Below are 18,958 nucleotides of genomic sequence, written 5' to 3' on the forward strand. Positions count from 1 at the left end.
ATCCATAGTTCTGTCTCTCCTTATTTTTTTACCCAGCAGAGGGCAGATAGAGAACTCGTGGATATCGGAGGTCTACGGTAGTTTTAAACTACAGGATAAGCCCACTTGAGGGGATGAGCAAACTGATTACTCTGCAGGGCCATATGTATAGATAGGTCTGCTGCTGCTGCTGCTGCTAAGTCGCTTCAGTCCTGTCCGACTCTGTGCGACTCCATAGACGGCAGCCCACTAGGCTCCCCCGTCCCTGGGATTCTCCAGGCAAGAACACTGGAGTGGGTTGCCATTTCCTTCTCCAATGCATGAAAGTGAAAAGTGAAAGTGAAGTCGCTCAGTCGTGTCCGACCCTTAGCGACCCCACGGACTGCAGCCTACCAGGCTCCTCCGTCCATGGGATTCTCCAGGCAAGAGTACTGGAGTGGGGTGCCATCGCCTTCTCTATAGATAGGTATATGAGATCTTAAAATATTGAGCGGGGGTGGCCCCGAGCTGAGTTCCGGGGTCTCCTCTTCTCAGGGCAGTGTGTGCAGAGAGGGTTCGCGGTGAGCGGAAAGCATCCTGGCCTGTCTGCCCCAGAGGCCGGGGCAGGCTGTCCCTGTCGCCCTGGGGCGTGAGCTCTGCGAGGCTCTAATTAGTTACACGGGGAGGGGCCGAGTGACCTCACGCTGGCCTGAACTGTGCGGCCATTTAACCGGTTCCTTTCCTGGTGGAGGCCGCTACTGCCTTCCAAGTTCGCGAGGTGGGTGGAGCGGTACTTGCCAGCTCTTAAGGAGGGTGAGACGCTTGGGGTGGCTCTCCCGGTGTCCCAGGCTGTGTGGGGGATGGAGAACTTGGGTGAGACTGGAGTAAACAAATTAGTTCGGTTTAGCTGAGCGCAGCGGCTGGGGAGGAAGGGCCGCGCGCGCGCAGCGCCGCGGACTTTCTGGGGCGCGGCCGCCGGGGCAGGTGACACCGATCGCGCTCCCCGCCGCTGCACCGCCAGCCTCTCCGGTATCAGGTGAACCTTCCTGCCCGCCCTGCCAGGGTTCATGGCCAGGTGCAGGGGCTGGGAGGGGACCGGCAAGGAACTAGAATGGAGTGAGCCGGTCGTGGCCGGAGAATTTGGAGATCAACTGGGCACGGTCTCCTCCGCCAGAAGCCACTGGCCCCTGGGGTCTTGGGGACGCGGTTTCTTGTTACTGACGGTGACTCCCCGCTCCTTCCTGCTTCAGGCATTTACACAGCTGATAAAGTCAACTCCAGCCTGAAATCGAGGGCCGCCATCACCCAAGAAGATGCGCGCACCCTTTGTAAGTAAGGCAGGCGTGCCTGGGCTGGCGGTGGGGGCCGTGTTTGGGTCGGTCTGAGTCATCAGAGAACGGGCCCTTGAGGATGTGCGGGCCACACCTCCATTGGCCGGTGGGGTGGGCATCAGGCGTGAGACGGTCAGTGGTTAGAGTTGTCTTAGTGAGTACTTGTGTAGGCAGGTCCTGTTTGCCTGAAACAGGAGCCGTGGAAGGCAGGGCCAAGCGGAGCTGGGAGGCAGCAAGGAGGGACTTGCTCCGCCAAGGTCCTGTCTGCCTTCCTGAGTCAGACCAGAGCACCTGGAAGGGCTCCTGGAGCACGATGTCTGGGCTGCACCTGCTGCAGCCCACCCCGCCCCCACCGCCTGGGTTTGACCACAGGGGCGTTTTCCTGGCCTCAGCTGAGACACTTCATGGCGCCCTGCCGGGAGTTTCCCAACTTTCACTCTCCCTATTTCTAATCTGTGATGTGGTTCAGAAATCATAAAGGGGCTTAGTACATGCTTCCTTTCAACCTATCAGGACCCACTGCAGAGAGGTTCTGAGCCCGCCTTTTGAGGAAGACACCCCTAGGGTCATGTTCACCATCCTGTTCCCTAGCTGTGGCACTTTGATCACATTTCCCATCCCAGAGTGACGATTATGTGACTTAATACTTCTGAAGTGCTCACAACAGTGCTTTGCACACATATTAAGTGCTCACCTGTAATTCGTTGTTCTGATTATGATTATGGTTTAATCCGTGTAAAGAGCTTAAGGCAGCCCATGGTATTAGGGTGTACCTGGCATATTTGATGCCGGGAGTGGTCATTTAAAAACATCCCTCTTCCTTATCTAACAATATTATTTTCAGTAATAATCATGAAATAAATATTAGTAATGGCTGGAAAAGAAACACAGTAAAGTTGCTTCTGTTGAGCTTTGCATTTGAAATCATGCCAGTGAAAAAATAAAAATTGAAAAGTAGGGTAGATGTTATAGAGAAAAATAGAAGTAATGGGTTAATAGTTTTTAGTTGCATTAATGTAATTTAGAAGAAAACTTGTTCTTATAGTTAGGTTGGTTATAGTCATGAATAATGACAACATTATAGTTTCTGTTTTGGAACTTTTTCTGAAAAGTTGTCCTTGACTTTGACAAAACTGATCTTCTTTGCATATGCAACTCTCAGTAGAGGCAGACTTGTCAATCTATCTTGGCTCACAGTTGATCGAAGAACACTGTTTATTACTTTCAAAAGTTTCTCTCATATGAAACAACAGATATACAAATAGGAATAGCCTTAAACATTAGAATCGGTTTGTCAGAGATTCATAAAAATCCCATTTTGTAATAAATTCCAGAAACTGCAATGCTGCCTATGTCTTAAAAAATTAATTCTAGTGGCTTTTATTTTAAATTTTATTTATGTTTGTTGATCTCTAGGTTTTTTGTTTGTTTTGTTTTTTGTCTGTGCCGTTCAGCTTGTGGGATTTAGTTCCCTGACCAGGGGTACAACTCAGGCTCTAGGCAGTGAGATAAGATCAGAGAGTCCTAAGCACTGGACTACTAGGGAATTTCTGATTTTTTATTTTTATTTTTAAAATTTATTTTATTGGGGTATAGTTGATTTATAATGTGTTCATTTCTGCTGTACAACACAGTGATTCAGTTATATATATATATATACACTCACATATATTCTTTTTAATGTTCTTTTCCATTATAACTTATCACAGGATATTAACCATAGTTCCCTGTGCTATACAGTAGGACTTCATTGTTTATCCGTTCTAGTGGCTTTTAAATATATCCACATTTAAAACATTTTGACTAAAACATCTTCACCAGAAAACCCATCATAAGTTTTTATTTTATTTGGTAAAATTCTCCCAAGATTTTCTTCTTTGGCAAAAATCAGAGAGAATGGCTGAATGATGGTGAACTTTGACACTTATTTAATCCATTGCTTTAGAATGAGAGTTTAGTTCCCAGAGAAATTGATTTAGACTTTCAGATACTTCTCTTTTAGTCTCTTTTCTTCTGGTGCTGGGAGCACAGATGCTTGTCTTCTGTTTAAACACAGGAAAATGTAGGGAGGGATTGGTAGCCCAAATTGTCCTGAAAGCGAACTTGAACCATTCTGAGCCATTCAGAATTTACTGTAGGAGCAGACACATGGAGCTGAGTCTGTGTGTGTTGGAGGTTCACTGTATAGCTAGGTGTTCTCTGATTAGACTTCCACATAGAAAACTAAACTTTTCAAAGAATAGGAATGTGTGCTTACTTAAAGCTCGCATGCTGCTGCTGCTGCTAAGTTGCTTCAGTCGTGTCCGACTCTGTGTGACCCCATAGACAGCAGCCCACCAGGCTCTGCCGTCCTTGGGATTCTCCAGGCAAGAACACTGGAGTGGGTTTGCCATTACCTTCTCCAATGCAGGAAAGTGAAAAGTGAAAATGAAGTCACTCAGTTGTGTCCGACTCTTAGCGACCCCATGGACTGAAACCTACCAGGCTCCTCCGCAGGAATTGGATGAATTAGAACTTAGACCATTATCACTGATACTGTTTAAAAGTGTCGCCATATGGCGATAATAAACAGCAGACTGATTCTTGGTATGTCTTGTTGTTTTAAAATTCTCTATGGACAACTCTCACCTATTTGTCTGCACCCAGAGGATGGGTGCACTTTCCTACTCTATGTGTGCCACTGCCTGGCTCTTGTGTGTGTGTGTGTGTATGTGTGTGTGTGTGTATGTGTGTGTGTGTGTGCTTTGTCGTGTCCGACTCTTTGCAACTCCATGGATTATAGACTGCCAGGCTCCTCTGTCCATGGGATTTCCCAGGCAAGAATACTGGAGTGGGTTGCTATTCTCTTCTCCAGGGGATCTTCCCAACCCAGGGATCAAACCCACATCTCCTGTATGGCAGGCAGATTCTTTGCCACTGAGCCACCTGGGAAGCCTGGCTCTTAGGATTTGACAATTGTTAGTTATTCCAATAGAAGATCCCTGGATCTCCCTGGGTTGGAGAGGCTGCATGTCTACCATATGGCCCACGTTTCTCCAAGCCCTTCAGTCCAGTCCTGAGGCCTCCAGGTCAGTGCCACTGTGTTCTATTAATACATTTGCTTAGGAGGCGTGGTCCAAGAGCTTTGCCTTCCCTTCTCCATGCACCTTGTCCTTAAACCCGTGGCTTGTTGAGCAGCTGCTGCTGGGTAAGTGAAGATCCAGAGGGCATCTGAGGCTCCAGACATGCAGAAATTTAAAAAAAAATTTATTTCAAGCTGGAGGATAATTGCTTTACAGTGTTGTGTTGGTTTCTGCTGTACAACAACATGAATCAGCTATAAGTATACACACATCCCCTCCCTCTGGAACCTCTCTCCCACCCCTACTCCCATCCCACCTTCTAGGTCATCACAGAGCCCTGAGCTGAGTTTCACACGCTACAAACTGCTTCCCGCTAGCTTTCTATTTTACACATGGCAGTATATGCATGTCAGTGCTACTCTCTCAATTCGTCCCACCCTCTCCTGCCCCTCCTGTGCCCACAAGTCTGTTTTCCACATCTGCATCTCTATTCCTGCCTGCAGATATGCAGAAATTGATGGGCTTGCTCTGGGCTCTGACTTGAGACTCTCTTATGGACCTCTTCACCACCCTCGAGGTTTGCCTGACATCCTAACAGATCTCTGTGGAGCTAGTTAAGGTGCAAAGGGGAGGAGGGAGAAGCAGATGCTTCAGGCAGGGCAGGGGTTCATCTGCACTGTGGAGGGGCTTGAGCAGGAAGCAGAGTGTTCCTCTAGCCCACAAACTTCTGCTGAGAACGTTGTATGTGCCTGGCTGGCTGCCCAGTGCAGCTGGTGGGCTGGGCAGGGAAACTGATTTCTCCTTTCCCTGGGGCTCAGCCAGACAATTATAGTCATCATTATAGACAAACCGGGCTGTGGCTGATAAACACTCTCCGCAGGGAAGTCAGGGGGAGGCGCTGAGGAGGCGGAGACATGAGGGATGAATAGGAATTTGCTAGCAAACAGTCAAGGGCCTTGTAGGCCTAGAACACAGTGAAGCAGTGGGCAAAACTCACCGTGGGGGTGGTGAGCAGATGTCAGAAGCTTCATGTGAATTACTGGGTGCAGCGAAAAGAACTTGGCCTTTGGGTTCAGGAAGACCTGTAGTGTAATCCTGGCATCACTTCTTTTTAAAAATAATTTAGTTAATGAATTTATTTTTGGCTGTGCTGGGTCTTCGTTGCCGCGTGGGCTTTTCTCTAGTTGTGGCGAGTGGGGCCTGGTCTCCAGTTGCAGTTTGTGGGCTCCTTGTTGCTGCGGCTTCTCTTGTTGCGGAGCACAGACTCTAGGGCAGGTGGGCTTCAGTAGTTGAGGCCCCCTGGGCTCTAGAGCACAGACTCCGTAGCTGTGGGGCATGGGCTTAGTTGCTCTATGGCATGTAGGATCTTTCCGGATCAGGGATTGAACCCATGACTCCTGCATTGGCAGGTGGATTCTTTACCATTGAGCCAGCAGTGAAGCCCCCTGGCACCACTTCTCAGGAGTTCTCTTGGGCAAGTTACTTTCTATTTCTGAGCTGTTTTCTGGTGGTTAAAATGGGGCTGCTGTAAGGATTCCAAGTAACTTGTGAAAACCCTGAGGGGTGCCTGGTGGCAGCCGTGGTGGTTCCCAGATGAGTTCAGGGGAAGTCGTTTCCCGTGGGCTGAAGTTCAACATGTGGAACAGGTCTGGGGCTTGTGGGGCTCAAGAGCCTGGGAAGGCAAATGAGTTTTGCCTCCTTTTCAGAATACCCATGACCTTTGGGCTGCTGGGGCTGGACTGGTGCCTGACTGAAGCTGCCACTGTCCCTCTCCCAGAGGCTGGGAGGGAACAGGTTATGAGTCAACCCAGCCCCTCCTCTATCTTCTTGCTGGGCCTGAAGCTGGGGAGTCTGGCCTCCCCCTTCACCCAGTTCCTTGCACCCACCCAGCCTGGGGCATGAGTTTGGGACTCTCTAACAGGTATTAAGTGGTTTTTAGAGTTCTCACCCCCATTATCTCATTATTCCTGACACAAAATCTGCTGTAGAAGCTCAGAGAGGTTAAGTGATTCCTGAAGGTCACACCGCAATAGAGCAAAGGGGCCTCAGTCTCAGGTGGACTGGGTTCTGCTTCTGAAAATGCAGTCTCAGACAGACAGTGTTGAGGGTGGGCTCCTCCGGGGTTTCTTTTCTTCCTAAAGTCTTTGCATTAAAACTCCCAACTCTCTGCCAGCAAAATCCGTTCTCAGCACCCTCTCCAGACTTCAGGATTTTACTTTTGTTTTAAATTATGTGCCTCTCGAGGGTTTCCCCAGAGTATCAGAAATGGAGTGGGTGAGATGAGGGATTTCCACACTCACCACAGCATGTGATTTGGGAACAAAGAGAACTTCCTCTCTGGCTGGGTTTCACAGCCTCCAGAATGTCTCCAGTTGATCCTGGAGCTGTCTATGAACCTTCCAAATCAAGAATAATAAAAACACCCCCAAGAACAGTGGCAGCAAAAACTGCCATTTACAGAACGCTACCTATTTCCCAGGGCTTCCCAGGTGGCGCTAGTGGTAAAGAACCCACCTGCCAATGTAGGAGACACATGTTCTATCCCCGAGTCAGGAGGTCCCCTGGAGGAGGGCATTGCAACCCACTCCAGTATTTTTTTTTTTTAATTAATTTTTAAATTTTAATTGGAGGCTAGCTCCTTTACAATATTGTGGTGTTTTTTGCCATACATTGACATGAATCAGTCATGGGTGTACATCTGGAACCCCCCCCCCCGCCACCTCCTTCCCCATCCCATCCCTCAGGGTTGTCCCAGTGTACTGGTTTTGAGTGCCCTGTTTCATGCATCAAACTTGGACTAGTCATCTATTTCACATATGATAATATACATGTTTCAATGCTATTCTCTCAAATCATCCCACCCTCGCCTTCTCCCACAGAGTTGAAAAGTTTGTCCTTTATATCTGTGTCTCTTTTGCTGTCTTGCATATAGGATCGTTGTTACCATCTTTCTAAATTTCATATATATGCGTTAATATACTGTATTGCTGTTTTTCTTTCTGACTTACTTCACTCTGTATAATAGGCTTCAGTTTCATCCACCTCATTAGAACTGACTCAAATGCATTCTTTTTATTAGCTGAGTAATACTCCATTGTGTATATGTGCCACAGCTTTCTTATCCATTCATCTGCTGATGGACATCTAGGTTGCTTCCATGTCCTAGCTATTGTAAACAGTGCTGTGATGAACATTGAGGTACACGTGTCTCTTTCAATTCCAACTCCAGTATTCTTGCCTGGAGAATCCCATGGACAGAGGAGCCTGGTGGGGTACAGTCCATGGGGTTGCAAAGAGTCAGACTCTACTGCAGCGACTGAGCACATGCCTGTGTACCAGGTAGTGTTTGCTTTACAGATACTAACTCATGTGATCCTCAGGACAGTCTCCTGAATCATGTGCCCTAATTACCCTTCTCTTAGAGCTGAGGGAACTGAGGCTGGGAGTTAGGTAACGGTGCCCAAGGCTACTCAGTTAATAAGTAGTACAACTGGAACTTGAACCCTGGCTGTATGGCTTCAGAGCCCCAAGGCTGTAATCAGTATGCAGTTTCTAAAAACCAAATGCATCCTGATTTAAACACAGAAGTCATGCTCACTAGCCTACTTTCTGTATTTTTTTGTACTCCTGAAATATTTCATTAAAAAAAAACCAACATTGACAGCCTCTTCAATAAATGGTGCTGGGAAGATTGGATAGCTACATGTAAAAGAATGAAATTAGAACACTTCCTAACACCATACACAAAGATAAACTCAAAATGGATTAAAGACCTAAATGTAAGATCAGAAACTATAAAACTCTTGGAGGAAAACATAGGCAGAACACTCGATGACATAAATCAAAGCAAGATCCTCTATGACTCACCTCCTAGAGTAATGAAAATAAAAACAAAAGTAAACAGGTGGGACCTAATTAAACTTAAAAGCTTTTGCACAGCAAAGGAAACTATAAGCAAGGTGAAAAGACAACCCTCAGAATGGGAGAAAATAATAGCAAATGAAACAACTGACAAAGGATTAACTTCCAAATTATACAAACAGCTCATACAACTCAATACCAGAAAAACAAACAACCCAATCAAAAAGTGGGAAAAAGATTTAAACAGACATTTCTCCAAAGAAGACATACAGATGGCTAACACATGAAAAATGCTCAACATCACTCATTATTAGAGAAATGCAAATCAAAACTACAATGAGATATCACCTCACACTGGTCAGAATGGCCCTCACCAAAAAGTCTACAAACAATAAATGCTGGAGAGGATGTGGAGAGAAGGGAACGCTCATGCACTGTTGGTGGGAATGTAAATTGATACAGCCACTATGGAAGATGGTATGGAGATTCCTTAAAAAACTAGGAATAAAACCACCATATGACCCAGCAATCCCACTCCTAGGCATATACCCTGAAGAAACCAAAATTGAAAGAGACACATGTATCCCATTGTTCATTGCAGCACTATTTACAATAGCTAGAACATGGAAGCAACCTAGATGTCCATCGACAGATGAATGGATAAAGAAATTGTGGTACATATACACAATGGAATATTACTCAGCCATAGAACACATTTGAGTCAGTTCTGGTGAGGTGGATGAACTTAGAACCTATTATATAGAGTGAAGTAAGTCAGAAAGAGAAAGATAAATACTGTATTCTAACACATATATATGGAATCTAGAAAAGTGGTACTGAAGAATTTATTTACAGGGCGACAATGAAGAAACAGACATAGAGAATAGACTTATGGACATGGGGAGAGGGGAGGAGAGGGTGAGATGTATGAAAAGAGTAACATGGAAACTTACACTACCATATGTAAAATAGATAGCCAACAGGAATTTGCTGTGTGGCTCAGGAAACTCAAACAGGGGCTCTGTGTCAACCTTGAGGGGTGGGATGGGGAGGGAGACGGGAGGGAGGTTCGAAAGGGAGGGGATATATGTATACCTATGGCTGATTCATGTTGAGGTTTGACAGAAAAGAGCAAAATTCTGTAGAGCAATTATCCTTCAATAAAAAATAAATTAATTAAAAAAAAACAGACTGCAAACTTCTGACAAGGGGGCTAAATGGGGCTGAGTGTGGGTGGACTGGAAGGCATATAGTGGTCTTGAATGAAAGAAAAATATTCCTTTTGCTTTGTTTCAACCCTTGGGATGAGAATTCTTCTGGAAGTGCCTTTCCTTTCCCCTCTGGTCCTGTGCAGTGCCCGCACCTGAGGGTCTCACACTGGCTCTGAGTTTCAGGAGTGAATGTGGGTTATCATGCAGGGGCAGATGACGAATTCTGCTAGAGGGCTGGGCGGTGTCCCTCCTCCTTGTGGTGGGGACGAGGTGGCGGTTCAGGTTCCTGATTGGCTACTTAAGGGCTGACCCTGGGTAAGTGACCTTAGTCTCAGTTTCCCCAACTGCAAAATGAGGTACGACTGCCCCTCTCTGTCTAGCCTTCTCTGCCCTACGGACACCCTCTCCTGTGGTTCTCCCTCTGGGCTGCACAGTAGAATCACCTGGAGGCTTAAAAAAAAAAAAAACGGCAGGCCTGGGGTCCATCCTGCTTCTGACCCAACCCTAAGGTTGCCCTGAGATGCCCACACCGCTGTGCTTTTGCTCCTGTCTGCCCCCACCCCTGTTCACCTGTCTCCTTCTGTCTGCTTTCCATCTATCTGCTTTTCTGCCTCCTCTGATTGCAGCAGAGTCTGAGGGTTAAGAGTGAAGGATTTCGGGGACTTCTCTGGCAGTCCAGTGGTTAAGACTCAGCACTTCCACAGCAGAGGGCACAGGTTTGATCCCTGGTCAGGAAATCCCATTTGCCACATGGTGTGCCAAAAAAAAAAAAAAGTGCAGGATTTGGGTTTAAATACATGCTCCCCTTCATTTTTCAAGACTTCAACAAAAATCTCAGGTGCTGCCTTTCCCAGGAGGATGTCCTCTCCTCCTGGTCTCTCTTATACCCATTTCAGCCAGGTTTTTGCCTCCAACTCCCAATAGGAGCTGTTCTAAAGATCGGCAGTGACCTTCACCCCAGACCGCTCCTTTGACCTCCAGACTCACACATTGCAGCTGCCCGGCTCCAGGTGGACATTTCACCCCAGGGTACCCTCCCCGCCAGCAGCCTGCCCATTCAGCCTCCTGGAAACCTTGAAGTAACGTTTCACTCCTCTTTCCTTCAAACCCTCCCTCATCGCAACTGCAAATCCTGTTGAGTCTACCTTCAAAGAAGTCTAGAATCCATTATTTCTCATGCCCTGCTGTCCCCATCTTGGCTGAGGCATCAGCTTCTCTCTCCATCTTCCATCCTACCCTCTCCTCCTTCCCGCTGCACTCCAGCCACTCTGGCCTCCCGGAAGTTCCTCAAACACACGCCTACCTGGGGCCTTTGCTCAGGCTGTCCCCTTGGCCTGGATGTTCCTGGCATCTGTGGGGCCCACTCTCTGCCTTCCCTGACACCCTTAGACTGTTGCAGCCTGCGTCCTCCCCCCCCACCCCCGCCCACCACATTGCAATCCAGACCACTTAATCTTGTCTTACCTTTTCTTTCTTTTTGTTTTTATTTGATATCTCTTCTATTAGATATCATCATTTACTGGGGCTTCCTTGGTGGTTCAAACGATAAAGAATCCTCCTGCAATGCAGGAGATCCGAGTTTGATCCCTGGATCAGGAAGATCCCTTGGAGAAGGGAATAGCCACCCACTCCAGTATTCTTGCCTGGAGAATCCCACGGACAGAGGAGGCTGGCGGGCTACAGTCTACAGGGTCACAAAGGGTCGCACACAACTGAGCAACTAAGCGCACCCACACTGAGGCTTTAAATGCATTTGAAGAATTTCTCTCTCTCTCTGATACTGAACAAGAGCTCTGTGAAGATGGCTATCTTGGCTTTGTTCATGGGCATAGTCCAGGTATCCGGCTCTTTGAGCCTGTGTTAAGTGAATGAGCAAATGTATGAGTCCTTTGACCCTCCCAGGCAGAGGTGAGCATCCCCAAGGGGAAAGAATTCTCAAAGGGTATCATTGACCAGTTACATCACTTCCCTGAGGTGGGAGAGGGTGTTTGTTAAGGGCAGGGTGATTCTGCACGCATGCTGGCAGCCTCCTCTCCTGTAATTTGGGCAAGGCTCGGGTCTGAGACCACAGCTCGGGATAAAGGCTGGAGGCTTGGAGTCAGGAACCCAGTGAGTTCTGGAGCCCGTCAGCGTGAGAGCATGTCACATGCTTGTTTTACTGCTGCTGGCACTGTTGCCATTGTCCTGGACGCCCCAGTGCTTTATGTCTGCCTTTCACAGACGTAAGAGGAGTGTAAAGATATATGCAGTTGGAATGAATAGGTGGACATATTTGTGATAAAGTACATACAGTAACACAGTGGTAGAATCTAGGTGGTGGGTATATGTTCACTAAAAACTGCTTTCAATTTTGAGCACTTGAAAAATCTTCATAATAAAGTGGAGAAATTATAAAGTTGGAAAGTATGCTATAAACTTAAAAATGCTCATTGCAGAAAAGCTGGAAAATGCAGAAAAATAGAAGGAAACAAAATAATCACAACAACCACCCTTAGCTCGAGCACCTGGAGGGAATCTGTTAGGATGTTGGTATATATCTTTCTAGTCTTTTGTGTATTTATTTTGTTACATAATAGTAATTGTAGGGATTACCCCAGATTGAGCACACTGATGTTTATCAAATCTTACATTGTTTTCTGATTCTAAAGCAAATATATATGTATTTACACTTTTGGAAAACTAGAAAAGAATTAAAAAGGAAATTAATATCCCAAATTCCACCACCTAGTAATAAACACTGTTTACATTTTGGTGTATTTCCACAATTTTTTTTTTTAATGTGTTGGTTTTCCTTTTGAAACAAAGTTTAAAAAATACCATTTTGTGTAAAGGTTTTTTTTTTTTTTTTGCCCTCATAGAAGAACTTTATTGGAAAGCAGGGAAAACTACCAAGATATGAATGAAGACAAAAAATAAAAAAAGTTCAGACATAAAGTGTACGACCTTGGTTTAAGTGGAAATGGAACCGTTTGGTGGTTTGTAGTTAGTGACCTATATTTTCACTTTGTGGCACTGCTGTTGCCACAGCTAAGCTGCTTCAGTCGTGTCTGACTCTGTGCGACCCCAGAGACGGCAGCCCACCAGGCTCCTCTGTCCCTGGGATTCTCCAGGCAAGAATACCGGAATGGGTTGCTATTACCTTCTCCAAGGCATGCATGCTAAGTCGCTTCCGTTGTGTCCGATTCTATGCGACACTATGGACAGCAGCCCACCAGGCTCCTCTGTCCACAGGATTCTCTAGGCAAGAATACTGGAGTGGGTTGCCATTTCCTTCTCCATAAAGGTTTTATTTTTAAACTTAAAAAATTAAGTTATCCTTGATTGTAAAGCTTTTTTATTAACCATTATATTATGGATATTTCTTGTCCTTAAGTATTCTTTTAAAACATAACTGTACAGTATACTATATAAATATGGCAGAATTTAGCTAGTATCTTTATGTAGAATATTTAGGTTTCTAACGTTTTATCATTAGATGTGAGTTTGTGACATCTTTTGTAGGCATTTCAGATTATTATTAAGAGTTGGTCTATAAAGATGTGAGTCAGAGAATATGAATATATTTGAGGTTGTGTGCAAGCGTGCATACTAAGTTGCTTCAGTTGTGTCTGACTCTTTGCGACCCTATGGACCGTAGGCTGCCAGACTCCTCTGTCCAAGGGATTCTCTGGGCCAAAGTACTGGAGTGGGTTGCCATGCCCTCCTCCAGGGGATCTTCCAGACCTAGGGATCCAACCCATGTCTCTTACGTCTCCAGCACTGGCAAGCAGGTTCTTTACCACTAGCGCTGCCTGGAAGCCCATTTTTAAGGTTAGTGATATAAATTGCCAAATTGACCTTCAGAAAAGTTGTACTGATTTATACTCCTATCAACAGTGACTGAGGGTACCTGTTTACCTGCATCTTTTCTTATATTTAGTATTACCCCTGAATCATTTTTAATTTACTTTTATTTGATTACTGTTGAGATAGAATAAGTTTTCTTGTGTTAGTGGTAATATATATTTCTCTTTTAAAAATTATTTATTATACCCTGTCTCCATTTTTTTTTGTTTCAGTGTTTAAATTTTTTCTTGATTCATGAAAATTCTTTATATATTAAGGCTGTCATTTTCTTCCAGTTAGTCACTGGTAGTTTGTCTGTGGTTTTTTTAATGCACAGAATTTTCTGGTCTGGCTGTTTTGATTACAAGCAGCCCACTTAAGCTAGCTCAAGTAAAGAAGCTTTATTCTAAAGACACATGGAGAGGGGTAAGGGGAAAGCCTAAGTACAGGAGCTATAATAAAGCTGGGCCTCCCAGGGGCTGGGAGGCAGTTCAGGATCACGGTGATTCCAGGCCCTCCACAGCTGAAATTTGTGCATCTCTACTTCCCTGGTGGCTCCGACGGTAAAGCGTCTGTCTACAGTGTGAGAGACCTGGGTTTGATCCCTGGGTTGGGAAGATTCCCTGGAGAAGGAAATGGCAACCCACTCCAGTACTCTTGCCTTGAAAATCCCATGGACGGAGGAGCCTGGTGCAGGCTACTGTCCATGGGGTTGCAAAGAGTCGGGCACGACTTCACTGTTACTTTCAGTGCTCCACCCATGGCGTGACCCGGCTAGCTGTTCTTGATGCGCCTGCTTCTTTCTCTCCCACTGTCCACAGGGGTCTTCTGCTTGGTCAGAGTGGGTGTGAGAACTCCAACCCTTGGTTTGGCCTGTGCTTCACTGGGGTCTCTCTTGTCTGCTCCATGTCATGATTTTTCAATTTTGGCTCTTGTGTCAAAAGCTAGTTTTTAAAATTACTTGATTCAACTTTTTGAGAGTGAGAGAGAGAGGACCATGGAGGATCACAGGGCACTGACCTGCTTGGGATCCGTGCCTTTTTCTAGTCCAGCTGGTGGAGGCTGGTCTGCAGTGGTCACGTGGTATAAAATATGGCTGCCGGGGCCGTCGGGATTGTGGGTGGTCATTTTCTCTTAAGAGGGAGTGTGAACATAATAGGCAATGATAGAAAGTTTAAATAAGAACTTTAACATTTTTTTCAATCATAAAAACTTTTTCCCCAAATGTTTATTATTTATTTATTTATTTTTGACTGTGCTGGGTTTTCATTGCTGCGAGGGTTTTCCTCTAGTTGCGATGAGCGAGGTCTGCTCTAGTTGCAGAGGCTTCTCTTGTTGCCGAGCCTGGGCTCTAGGGTGCGTGGGCTTCAGTAGTTGTGGTGCCTGGGCTCTAGAGTACAGGCTCAATAGTGTTGGCACACAGGTTTAATTGTTCCAAGGCATGTGGGATCTTCCTGGATCAGGGATCAAACTTGTGTCTCCTGCATTGGTAGGTGGATTCTTCACCACTGAGCCACCATGGAAACCTATAAAAACTTTCAATCTTTTACTTTATGCCTTTTTCTTTGGACTCTATCTTTAGAATGTCTTTCTCTATTCTAAGATCTGAGATATATCTACCGTATTATTTTAGGTTTTATTTTTGTGGTTTTAAGTGTTATTGATACATTCAAATGTTAATGATTTTTAAGCATTATTAACATGGGAATATTTACAGGCTTCAAATGCAAGATGGTTTTAAGAGGTTTTGGTGACAGAGAATATTCACCTTTTCCAATTAAAAAACTGCAAGGTCATCAGTATGAAGGATTTTTTCCCATCTAAAATTATTAAAAATTTTTTATCATAAAAGTAATTCACATTGATTAAAAATAATAAAATAATATAAAATGTAAAAGTCTCTGAATCCCAATCCCCCCTGTATATAGTATATAACAGTTTGATGTATTTTCTGTAGCTCATACATAGTGTATAATATGTTTTGCTTATAAGTGTACAATTTTTTTTAAAAAATAATTTTTATAGGTGTATAGTTGACTCACAGTGTTTTGTTAGTTCAGGTATACAGCAAAGTGAATGTGTTATATGTATACATATACCCACTCTTTTAGATTCTTTTCCCATATAAGCCATTACAGAGTACTGAGTAGAATTCCCTGTGCTATACAGTAGGTTCTTATTAGTTATCTATTTTATATACAGTGCTGTGTATGTGTCAGTCGCAATCTTCCAGTTTCTCTCTCCATACTCCCCTCCCCCCAGAGCCATAAGTTTATTTCCTACATCTGTAACTCTATTTCTGTTTTGTAGATAAGTTTATTTGTAGCCTAGTTTTAGATTTCACATAAAAGCAATATCATATGTCACAATGATGTTTTTTAAACAAAAATGGGATAATGTTTTCCAACTTATCTTTTCGATTGCTTCTATGTCTGCTCATGTAAAACCAACCTGTTCTCTCTATTGGCTATAAATACATACACATATAAGATAATTTATTTCGCTGGTCCTTGTTAATGGTCATCTAGGTTGTTTTTCCAATATGAATTGCAGAGGCCAGACATTGTTCCCCATTTGCTTGCTAAGGAAAATGGCTGTTACACAGCTCATTATAAGCTGTGCTTTTGTGGAGAGGATAAAGACTTTTTGTTCTGAAATCCCGTGGGCACAGAGTCTCAGCTTTGCCATTGTCATTGCCTGTGTCGTGTGGGAGAGCCCGGGTTACTGCGCTCGGGAGAATTGCTGGCTTCCTGCTGGCTCACCTGTTCCTGGGGGAAGAACCACCTGGCATAGCATACCACTAGATTTTAGAGCTGGGGATCAAGCCAAGTGTGGGATGGATCACTTTTGATCCAAACTTAAGGACCAGAGAGGGAACATTTTATTATGTCTGGTCTCTGTTGCCATAGAGAGAAAACAACATTGGCCACAACGTAAATGATGGGGATGGCTGTGTGCCAATAAAACTTTATAGACGCTGGAGTTTGAATTTCATATAATTTCTTGTGTCACAATATATTCTTCTTTTGACTTTTCCCCCAACCATTAAAAAATGTAAACATTATTCTTTGCCAGCAGATGAAAATAAGCAGAGGCACACAACGGGCCCAAGGACTGTAGTTCTCATATTTCAAATATATAACACGATTTCTTGAGTTTTAAATTTTGATTCAGCACAGTTGGCTGTGTGTATCATTAAGCAGTTGTTTCTCCAGTTAGAGTTTAGTGAAAGAGTGTGAATTATTCATGTCTTGTGATCATGGCAACCTGTCCTCATTGGTCCTTGCAAGACCCCTTGTCTTCTGTTGACTTTTAAGTTCCATTGTATCATAATTTTTCTCTCCATCTTCCGAATGGTTAGCTAGCATCCTAATATGTTTAATATGTGCTCTTTAATTTTTAAAATGATGTGTGTGTTTTTGAGATTCTTTTGTTGTTGCTTTTTAAAAATAATTTTTTGGGTATGGTTCTGATAAGACATGTATTATTGGCTTGTGTGTGATTGTCTTTAATTTATATAAGTGGTATTTTGCAGAGCTCAGTCTTCGTTTTTCCACTCAGCACTGTAGCTAAGATTGTCCGTGTCGTCAAGTGAACATCGAATCCTTGCTTCTCACTGGTGCACAGGGTCCCGTGGGTGAATCCATCACCTTTTAGATCATTTTTAAAAAGAAGTTTCTTTGAGTGGTGGCATGTTTGAAGTTAGTGAGTATTTGGAAATATGTGCCTTTTGCCTTTTATAAGAGAAAGGCAATATGATTATTAAAAAAATCACAGACTTTTTGCTTTCAAATTGTAGATATCCATTTTTCAAAGTTAAAAAATTTTATTAATTAAAAAATTAAGGTCGAATTTACTCCCTTTGGTGTTCAGTTCAATGGGTTTTGATAAACACATACAATTGAGTAACCATTCACCATGATCAAATACAGAATAGTACAGAAACTTTCGTTGCTCCAAAATTCCCTCATACCCCTTTCTTGTCCACCCCTTGTAGCCCTGGCAATCATGGATTACTTTCCTGTCCCATAGTGATGGCTATTATGGAATGACATATAAGTGGAATCACACAGTATGTAAATTTTTACTGTATGTGGATTTTTGGTACGGCTTTTTTCACTTAGCATCAGTATTCAGTGTTACAGAGTCTGAGTTTCTTCGTAGATATTTTTGTTGCTCTGTGTGTGTGTGTGTGTGTGTGTGTGTGTGTGTGTATAGTAAACATGTTTCTCTGCATAGGTCTTCTTTCATTGTGATTTGCTTGGGATACAGTGAGCTCCTTGGGTCTGCGTATCTACTGGCTGCTTATTGCTCGACAGCATATTAAGTGAAAATGTTAGTTGCTCAGTTGTGTCCGGCTTTTTGCGACACCATGGACTGTAGCCCACCAGGCTCCTCAGTCCATGGAAATCTCAGGCAAGAATACTTGAGTGGGCTGCCGTTCCCTTCTCCAGGGGATCTTCCTGACCGAGGGATCAAACCTGTGTCTCCTGCACTGCAGGCAGGCTCTTTAACGTATGAGCCATCAGGGAAGCCCTCATATTACTCAAGTCCAAAATGTCTCCTTTTCTAATCTTTAGGCTCCCTGAGGGCTGGGTCTCTGCCTTGCCTTTATGTCCTGGCTTATTCTTGGAAATGCCAGTTAAGTTCCCTTCTGGGGATCCTTGAAAACCTCCGAACTCTTACTCAACAATTAATATACATTTTCCTCTTTTGTTTTGGAAAACAAATGGGATTTGTAAGTTGTAACCATTGTCCAGTGTTCTGAAATAGATTCTCAGTAAGGTCTGGGTGCCTTTTTCTGGGAAGATAAATTATAGTTGCTGCAATAAGACAACATGATTTGTCTGTATACTTCCTGCCACATGGGATGCTTCTTGGCAGTTTTAGTGCTTCTATAAATAGAAATGAACTGCCCTTGACCCTGCTTCACAGCCACTGTAGAGTGGTGATGGGCTATTCCCACTGCTCATCATTGCTATCCCAGGGGAGTCCACACTCCCTACTCATCTTTGATGGAATCTCTCAGTCAGGCCAGAATTTGGAGGTGGGATGTGGACAGCCCCCCAGAGCAAGGGGTGAGGGGGGAAGGACAGAGGGCTGGAACAACCTCTGAGGAGCTCTGTCTCCAGGTGTCCCAAAGAGATTTATGGTTGGTTTAGGCGAGGGAAGTCCAGATCGAGTGCCCCTACCTGCAGCTCTTAGCACAGTGTCTGGTATTGGGACCTCGGTACATTGAATGACAGTGATCTTGAAGATCTCCTGACTGTTCTCAGGCTCTGGGCCACTGCCCTCATCACAGGGTGGGGCTCTGAGGAGCGTTTTAGCATCCTTCCCCACCTTCCCCTGCAGACGCACACAAATCCTCACTCCCACACATGCCCACTGTGATGTAATGAGAAATATATATTTAGTCTTGGTCCTGGGTTCCTGCCACAGAGCTTCTAAAACCCGAGTAACTTCCTGAGCGGTGGGGTTGAGAGGAATGCATTTCATCATTCAGAAGAAGCCCCTTTCAACTGACCAGGTGATCAAAGACCTGGAAGTAGCATTAATCACCAGTGGGCAATGATCTCATCAACTGAGCCTACATAATGAAGCCTCCACAAAACCCCTAACATGGGGTGTTGGTGAGAGCGTGGAGGTGCTGGAGAGCAGTGGTCCCCAGAGGGGGCAAGGAAGCTCTGAATCCCTCCCCCTACAGCTTGCC

At 44.6% G+C, this 18,958-nt stretch overlaps 1 protein-coding gene across 5 annotated transcripts in view; it reads left to right on the top strand.

Moving 5' to 3' along the window:
• The first annotated feature begins 599 nt into the window (after positions 1-599).
• The window catches only part of LOC147341972 (phospholipase A and acyltransferase 3), a 29,624-nt gene continuing 11,265 nt past the window's right edge, over positions 600-18,958 (top strand). Inside the window, exons 1-2 of one of the 5 annotated variants that reach the window (XM_086384464.1) lie at positions 600-736; positions 1,209-1,286. In XM_086384464.1, coding sequence (XP_086240590.1) covers positions 1,272-1,286 — 15 coding nt within the window. In that variant the 5' untranslated portion in view covers positions 600-736; positions 1,209-1,271. Of the gene's footprint in view, positions 772-794; positions 832-912; positions 995-1,208; positions 1,287-17,129; positions 17,321-18,958 lie in introns of those variants that run through there. The other 4 variants (XM_086384466.1, XM_086384467.1, XM_086384465.1 and 1 more) reach the window with 4 other exon arrangements.

Source organism: Bos grunniens, chromosome 29, assembly GCF_055505025.1.
Source record: "Bos grunniens cultivar Pamir isolate PY7600 chromosome 29, Bosgru_T2T1.0, whole genome shotgun sequence".
In the NCBI taxonomy this organism is placed as follows: domain Eukaryota; kingdom Metazoa; phylum Chordata; class Mammalia; order Artiodactyla; family Bovidae; genus Bos; species Bos grunniens.